This window comes from Mizuhopecten yessoensis, unplaced genomic scaffold (genome assembly GCF_002113885.1).
Source record: "Mizuhopecten yessoensis strain PY_sf001 unplaced genomic scaffold, ASM211388v2 scaffold1749, whole genome shotgun sequence".
NCBI classification, from domain to species: domain Eukaryota; kingdom Metazoa; phylum Mollusca; class Bivalvia; order Pectinida; family Pectinidae; genus Mizuhopecten; species Mizuhopecten yessoensis.
Window position 1 is genome coordinate 536,803 of NW_018404202.1, and position 8,923 is coordinate 545,725.

At 36.2% G+C, this 8,923-nt stretch overlaps 1 protein-coding gene and 1 long non-coding RNA gene across 2 annotated transcripts in view; one reads left to right on the plus strand and one right to left on the minus strand.

Annotated features, from left to right (window-relative positions):
• Positions 1 to 300: 300 nt before the first annotated feature.
• On the minus strand, positions 301 to 1,531 carry LOC110467509. The gene is made up of 2 exons (XR_002464865.1): positions 1,494 to 1,531; positions 301 to 452 (listed from the first exon to the last, which is right to left on the minus strand). It is a non-coding gene; the product is annotated as an uncharacterized LOC110467509 (long non-coding RNA).
• Positions 1,532 to 2,779: 1,248 nt separating this feature from the next.
• The window catches only part of LOC110440382 (coiled-coil domain-containing protein 174-like), a 23,949-nt gene continuing 17,805 nt past the window's right edge, over positions 2,780 to 8,923 (plus strand). The window contains exons 1-6 of the mRNA XM_021483444.1: positions 2,780 to 2,876; positions 4,106 to 4,210; positions 5,161 to 5,261; positions 5,448 to 5,509; positions 6,649 to 6,832; positions 8,287 to 8,382. Of these exons, the coding sequence (XP_021339119.1) occupies positions 2,838 to 2,876; positions 4,106 to 4,210; positions 5,161 to 5,261; positions 5,448 to 5,509; positions 6,649 to 6,832; positions 8,287 to 8,382 (587 nt within the window). The 5' untranslated portion in view covers positions 2,780 to 2,837. The remainder of the gene's footprint in view (positions 2,877 to 4,105; positions 4,211 to 5,160; positions 5,262 to 5,447; positions 5,510 to 6,648; positions 6,833 to 8,286; positions 8,383 to 8,923) is intronic.

Here is an 8,923-nt window from a genome sequence, read left to right on the forward strand (position 1 = left end):
ATATCCAGTAAAATCACACACCAATGATTTTAAAGAATTATTTTGCTGAAAACATAGAAAATCAGAGAGGAACATAGTTTGAAAGACCCGATTAAAAGACCAATATTGTTTATTAAAAGGATTCTTTTGTTTTTTGGTTGTTGGTTTGTATTTTTTACCTTTTTTTAAAGTTTAAAATATTTAGAGTGAGGCCATTTTGATGATAAAACAATTACATTTGAATGGATGATGGATAGGGCAAGGACACACAAACGTGTTTACATATCGGACATTGATAAACATTTAAAAGTGAAGAGAAGGTTAGTTATAAAAATATAAAATTAAAAATATCCATTCAGATGGGCTCTCTTTTGGAACGAGATTATACCTAGAAAGACCCACGGGTGTGGTCTTGGCTCCGTCCTCAGGGTGTGGTCGTCTCCTCCGTCTTCAGGTTCCGCAGCAATCTACAACTATATGCAGTCTAAGGGGGGCCAATCACAAGAATGTAAGCTATAGTTTCCCCGTGTGAATGGTTAGTTCAATTGGGTATAGAAAGGACAGCCTTAATTGGGTTTGAGCTTCCGTTTATTGACAATGTTACATTTAAATTGTTAATGCTTGATACTTTTTGTTTTTTAGTTCTGAATTTATTTTCTTGAAATTAACGCTTAACATTTACAATATTGAAGATGGGGTTTGAACACGAAAACCATACTATACAGTAAATTTGAATGAGGCAAACCGGGTGTTAAGTCAATTACATTTGACTTGATGATTGGTATTGAACATACCTATTTATTGACAAAAAGAAAGTATATTAGTGATACACGGTTATCGTATTACCCAAGTTCAGAAAATATAAAATCGATATATATATATTATCTTTACGCCGCGTACTTTAAAATACAAAGCACTGTTGCTTTAAATAACTAGAAATTCTTTTATACGAGAAGGAATGGCAATTTTCAGAAGAAATTTCAAACCCACTGTATCTCTCCTGATTTTCAAATTATAAACGCTGTTGATACATCAAGTAGATTCGCCCCAGGTTCAACTCCTGTTTCACAAATACTTAGAGCCAAAAAAACACCTGCATCATCAAATACAATATCATTCTTGCCACATGAGGGTGTATGGCATGATCGAGTCTGCATTTGATGCGACTTGACATGCCCACATGTTTTGAGAAGGAATATTTGTAAAAGAATAGCAGACATTTTCTTGATAATGATCTTTGCAATAAAAGAGAAAAACTCAGTTTGAAAGACCCGATCAAAAGACCACCATTGTCCATTAAATTCATTGTAAAAGTTGTGAGTAGCCTTTTTTGAACTTATATCGTGTGCATTATCTTTCCACAATTGATGTTTGGGCAAGAAAAGGACATACAAATACCTTTACATATCATACATTGACACAAAGAAAAATATATAAAACTGATACACGAGTTAGTAATACAATTATCAATTAAAAAAGTCAGGTGGGCTCTCTCTATCGGACCAACACCTTACCGAGAAAGACCCACGGGTGTGGTCGGGCTCAATATTCATCGTGTTGTCGTTTTCTTTCGTCTTCAGGCTCCGCACCAACCTACAACTATATGCAATCTAAGAGGTGTCAATCACAAGAATGGAAGCCATAGTATTCCCCGTGTGAATTGTTTGTTCAAATGGGTATAGAAAGGACAGTCTTTAATGGAGCTTCCATTCATTGACCGTGTTACATTTACGTTATTTACAATTGATAGATTCATATATAGATTGAAGAAAGGTCAAATTAATTTTACATTTTCCTTTTTAGTTTTAAATTGTTTACACTTCTGTTGAAGGAGATGTTCGGTAAAAAGTGTACGAAAAATGGAGAAAAAAAAATCAAGAAAGATCACTACGTTTCGTATATAGTGACTTTTCGTCTTCCTTTGAACTTTTAGTCCAAAATCAAACTCTGATTTACTACATATAAGACGTTTGAGACACATGGCCTGTGAAGTCTATAAAATAGTTAAGAAAATCTCTCCACGCTTTATCCATGATATGATTGAAATAAAGGTAACTAATTATAATTGTCGACAAGAGAATACAGCTGTATTACCTAGGGTCAACACTACAAGGTCTGGACTCAAATCTTTCCCTTACGAGGCCGCCCGGTTGTGGAACAGTCTACAGCTCCCCTCAACTCAGAAAAGTAGACAGATACAATGAATTTAGCAGACTGGTCCAGACGTGGGATGGCCCCGTTTGCTCTTGTAATGTCTGTCGCAGTGTGTAGCTAGTCCGCTTTGTTTCGTGTTTAGATTTGTGTGTGTTTTATACTGCTTCTTCGGATTTGTTCGAATGTTTGCTCTTATTTTTTTTTTCATTTAATTTATTTTATTACTATGTTCCGTTTGTTTTACATGTTGTAAATGTGTTTTATATATAGTTATGATAGTTGTAAATTGTAGTTCATAATGACATAATGTTTTATGCTAATGTGTATTTTATGGTAAAAAATACTGTCATGCTATATGTATGCATGTATATATATTTATAACTTTGCATGGTGACTTATGTCTTAACACTTTCTGTTTCATCAGAAATGTTTTATATATGTAATTTTTTGATTTGATGCTTTTTACTTATGTTTGTCGGAATAATACCTTTCAATAGCTAATGCTAAATGTTTTTAAATATCCGACGTTAAATAAAGTTTATTGTATTGTATTGAATTGTAACCCCGGAGCCAGTTTAGAACCGTCATGTGGAACAGGTATTAGAAAACACTCGTTTCTGTTTACGGCATAAACTAGTATCGTGCGAACGCTTGGTGTAACGGAGACGCTTGTAATTCATATCGTGGTTCATAAACAATAACAAATGGAAAAAGAAAAGAAGTTAAATATACAAACAGCATCCGTATGTATCAACGACATTCACTGACTTCAAATTTCAAACCTTCAATTGGTCCTGAATGGGAAAATAGGTCCATGTGTGACGCGACTTGATTTGTTTAAATGACGTTTCGAATACGACCCGACTGCACTTATTTCATTTTCAGCATCTTTGTATTCCGCTGTTCTGTCAATCAGTTGACCGTTACACAGTGTTTTGCATATGGTTATATATACCATTCAAATTTTTCATAGAAGGAAAACCACATAGCAAAAAAAATTGTTACTTATATTTACATAGAGGCATTTTAGACAAACGTACACACCGAAATGATAGTTGTAGCTGTGTTTTGAGCAATAAAGCATTAACATTGAGGAACTCATTTCTGAGTCCTTAAAGTGAAATTTGCCGAATAAACGAAGTAGCTCAAAATTAGACAGCAATGTGTTTTTTACGTTGTTTATCAACAATGTTTATTCTTTATTTTTAATTGGATATATAGTTATATATATGCAGTTAATTCCATAGTACTAATATTAATACCATACTGCCCCGACCTTAAAATGTATCGTCGTCAGAAAGCTAGAAAGCTACGTTATCGCAGCTATTAATTCCATAACTCTACATTGACATCCTGTTGAATTCTCTTATCTTCATTGAACGGCGCCATTATGTGACAAGTTTCGGTGCGCGTCTATTTACAGTACACATTACAATATATACTGTGATACCACTATACTGTTCAAAAAGGTGCGTGTGTGTATGTTTAGAAAATCATTTTGACTTTTTTCTCTACATTTTTTTATCACATTAAAAAAGTTTTAACTGCAGACATAGCGCTGACTTTTTGACCAAGGTTAACAGCGGAAAACTGCCTCCCCTTGTAAAAAAAATGCTATATTCCTACCCCAACCCCCACCCCCCAAAAAAGGAACACAAAAGAGAGGAATATCTTCCTTATTTCAATAAATGTGCTGCTAAATATTCCCATGAATCTTATTTTTTTGTATGGGCCCCAGGGCTTATCAATGGTAATGAGGCACTTATATATATATATACAAATGGTGTCGGGTCATACACTGTCCAGTTATACATTATGACCATGTTTCAGCAGAAGGCATTCAAATACCAGACAAATTATTATCCTCAAAACATGGAGGCATTATTTTTTGAGGTATGTTATATATTAATTAGCTATCTTAGACAGCTATTGATATTTCCAGTACATTGTGTTAATTTTACCTTTTTTTCAGTTGGTTGATTTGAAGGCAGAACTTTACAGGAAACAAGAAGAATTCAAACAGCAAAAACTAAACGACAAAGGCTTAAGTTATGTCCGCCCAAAAGCATCAGAAAAGGTTGGCTATATTCTTACATGTCTGATAACAGTGATATACTGTATATCTCGCGAGCTGACTTCCTTTTTATTTTCAGTATGCTGAATTATTTTCATATTTTTTTTATCATGTATTAAAAATGACTTAAACATTAGGAGATGAACATTGTATATATATAGATGAGACAATCTTGTTTTGTTTTGCTACACTTTGAATCTGAATGAGCTGTAGAGTTGTATAAGCTGAGCCTGAATCTGAATGAGCTGTATAATTTTATTATGGCCCATTTCCCGAGGGAACTGTTCTCTTATAGTGTTGTCTGAGTAGGCACTACACCTCTCCAGACAACACTATAAGAGAACTGTTCCCGAGGGAAAGGGTCATAATAGATTTAGTACATCACATGACTATCATTTTACAATAAAAAGTAACATATTTAATAATTAACAACAAATGGCAATAAGATAATTTTTTGAGTAGATCTCTCCTTTTTTGTTGCGTATTCAATTCACTGGATTGAATCACCGCTAGGTCACATACGGTTCCCCTTCCCAGTAGGAAGGTTTCGTCTTTATGCATTGCTGAGCATCTGTGAAGCAATCGGCATTCCTGGTCCCGAAATTCGAAGCCATTTTGGCAGACGACAACAATGAAGTGAAAGTAGAATATGTACAGCGCCCCCTAGGAGAAGGGGCACAACTCTTAGCGTCACACTACTTTTCCCGCAGTCTCAGCGGTCCAAAAACCCCAACAAGGGTAGTTATCCAATAGCTATCCTAGAAATGATCATGTGATGTACTAAAGTTGTATAGGCTGAGTCGGGGTTTTTTTGTGAAGTAGATTAGATAGACATGGTGAGACTACTTCAACATGTTGTACATTGCTAGGTTTTGTCTTTTGTTTATAAGAGTTTGATGGAACAGAGGATGTATTTATTTAAATTTCACTTTTCTGATGATTTATATTTGCAGAAGAATGATATATGGAGTACGAAAAATGCAGGCGTTCTTGAGAGAGCCCAAAGAGATTTTGAAAGGAAAACAGAAGAAGAAAATGTCTTTGAGAACTCAAAGTTAGTGAATACATTATAATACTTAAAACAGTTGTGTTAATTATATTGAAAATAAACAACATGAAATTATCTTTGAATTTTAAAATTTGGTGCAAAATTTATCAAATGAAATATATGATCTAACCATTCATTCTCATGAGCTGTCAATATTAATAAGCTAAGTGTTTAAAATGTATTCTTTTCTAGGAGAAGACTTGAAGCAAAAGCCAAAATGTATGACAAAATGACACAGGGATCAGAAATTCCAGGTACAATTGGCTGGTTTGTTATGTCTCCCCTTTGAATGATTCCTCTGGTTCTCTTTCTCCTATAAAATCTTGTCCTTGATGAACCTTTAAATCCTTAAGTAACAATGTGAGGAGTCGCATGACCTCTCAATGATTATTCCACAGAAAATTGGTGGGAAAAAGCTCCACCTCGAGGCCCATTTTTAGTATAAACTGACAAATTCCTTTCTATATGATACATAGCCTAATCCATTGTGAAAAACGGTTTGTTTTGACTAAAGAAATAAAGAAAAAACAAAATTGGAGTCCTTGCATGCTTTCATTTATCTGAAACAAAATTGTCATCAGTTTAAACTGTGCAGCACTATATTTCCACAAAAAGTGGGTGCAGCGGTATAGTTGATAATACTATTTTACATACCGGGTAGTAGATTATACCTATGGTGTACTATTTTACATACCGGGTAGTTGATTATACCTATGGTGTACTATTTTGCATACCGGGTAGTTGATTATACCTATGGTGTACTATTTTACATACCTGGTAGTAGATTATACCTATGGTGTACTATTTTACGTACCTGGTAGTAGATTATACCTATGGTGTACTATTTTACGTACCGGGTAGTTGATTATACCTATGGTGTACTATTTTACGTACCAGGTAGTAGATTATACCTATGGTGTACTATTTTACATACAGAGTAGTAGATTATACCTATGGTATACTATTTTACATACCGGGTAGTAGATTATACCTATGGGGTACTATTTTACATACCGGGTAGTTGATTATACCTATGGTGTACTATTTTACGTACCGGGTAGTAGATTATACCTATGGTGTACTATTTTACATACCGGGCAGTGGATAGTGAACTTGCCTTTAACCAAGGTGGCTGGGGTTCCAATTCTCGATTGGACGTGAAAAAATATGGGGTCACCTGCCCGACCACATGGGTTTTCTCCAGGTTCTCCGGTTCCTTCCACAGTAAGACATGCTAACATCCAGGCCAATAAGAGTGATTAGTATAATTTGTAAAAACTGGTTTCATAATTGTTGTAAAGTAAATAAAGTTTATATATTATATATACACATACTATTTGACAATTTATTTTACAGAAGTCAATTGGTTTTTTTTATGTTTTTTTCGTAACAGAAGAAGATGGCAGCAAAATTTACCTGGTGGACTTTCAGAAGAAAGTCATTGATCAAATGGTAGATGTTAGAGAGAAAGACAGAGAAAAGAGAAAGAAGGAAGAAGAGGAAGAACTGAGAAATCAAGAGGAGGAAATATTGTCAAAGGCAGATATTCCTCCACCGGCCAGCAAGGATGAAGAATGGCAAGTTTGGTTTTTGAATTGAACTATTACTTCAACTATGATGCAGAACGAACCTGGACCTCTTTATGTCGGTGATGTAAATTATACGTTTGGCAAAGTTCTTTGAGAGCCACAATAGTTTGTTTAGGGCAGGTCACTGAGTTTTCAAACCCCCAAGCGGTGCGAAGTGCCACCAGGGTTTGATCTGTAAACACTTTGTCCACTTCCGGTGCAAAATGTATTGACATTTAGGCCTAAACATGTGGTTAAAGCTGTACATTTGCGTGCTGACTGACAAAAGTGCTAAATGTAAGGATATTGAGTGTGAACGGAATATTTTGAATGACAAAACTAATGCCATTAACAATTTATAAATAATTAGAATCTAATAAAATCAAGTATGCATAATCCGTTCCCTCATAGTAGAACTGTCAGTAAGTCATTTTCATAAAAAGATTTGATGTCCAGCAGCTTTGCTGCATTTTCTAGTTTTACCAGTATTCCATTTTACCTTTTTTGCTGTTTTCGTATTAATAAGGTATTTAAGTATGTCAACCAAAAAGTATTGCTGTTTTGAAATAAGTAATTTAAACACATTATAAATAAAAAAAGATGGCATGGTTTCTTTCAATTTACATATTAATATTTTTATAGGATTGTTATATAAATTTTTTTATTAATTCATAACAGTATTTACATTGTATCATTGGCCTGCAGCTTACTAGGATATCAAGAGCTATCAAATCTGTGCAAGTTATGGCCATCAATTAAAAATCCAATAATTAATAAGTTTCTTGAACCTGTTGTGTTTAGTCATCAAACTTGATACACTGGTGACCCTGACCCTGTGTATCCCACGGCATGCCACACGAGAGGCGACTAATGTGGGCCTCCTACAGACTTAGGGGTTTCCATGTGACCCTGATCCTGTGTATCCCACGGCATGCCACATGATAGGCGACTAATGTGGGCCTCCTACAGACTTAGGGGTTTCCATGTGACCCTGTGTATCCCACAGCATGCCACACGAGAGGCGACTAATGTGGGCCTCCTACAGACTTAGGGGTTTCCATGTGACCCTGTGTATCCCACGGCATGCCACACGAGTGGGCGACTAATGTGGGCCTCCTAAAGACTTAGGGGTTTCCATGTGACCCTGACCCTGTGTATCCCATGGCATGGCACACGAGTGGGCGACTAATGTGGGCCTCCTACAGAGACAGGGGTTTCCATGTGAACCTGACCCTGTGTATCCCACAGCATACCACACGATAGGCGACTAATGTAGGCCTACTACAGACTTAGGGGTTTCAATGTGACCCTGACCCTGTGGATCCCATGGCATGCCACACGATAGGCCACTAATGTGGGCCTCCTACAGACTTAGGGGTTTCCATGTGAACCTGACCCTGTGTATCCCATGTGTGTGTTGTAGGGTGGACTATGTTTACATTGAGTTGATGTGTGTGTTGTAGGGTGGACTATGTTGATTCCTTCGGGAGGACCAGGACATGTCTGAGGAAAGATTTGAAGGACCTGACTGAAAGAGACAACAAAATGACAGCAGTCAGGTAAGTCTTATTACAGATATATAGGATCTTACATGAGTTTCCATTTCATATGAGATTGATGAAAAGAGTCTAAAGAATTTTTAGGTCACCTGAGACAAAGTCTCAAGTGACCTATTGCGATCGCCTTTTGTCCGGCGGCGTCCGTCGTTTGTTGTCCATCGTCCGTCGTGCGTCCGTAAACAATTTACATTTTCGACTTCTTCTCCAAAACCCCTGAACCAATTTCAAAGAAATTTTGCAGAAACCTTCCATGGCCAAAGGTCAACTAAAATTGTGAATTATATGGTCCTCAGCCCCCAGGGGCCTGAGGGGCGGGGCCAAAAAGGGTAAAATTGACTAAAATTTCAAAAATCTTTTTCTCAAGATCCAGATATGGTAGAATCAAATACTCTTCATAGATAGAAGGGTCTTAAGGTGCTTTACTAAAATTGTGAATTTCTTGACCCTGGGGTCTCACGTTTCCCCCTGGGGAGGGGGTAAACTTTACTATAGTTTATATAGGGAAATCACATTTTGGACCAACATTTGTTTAATTGCCATT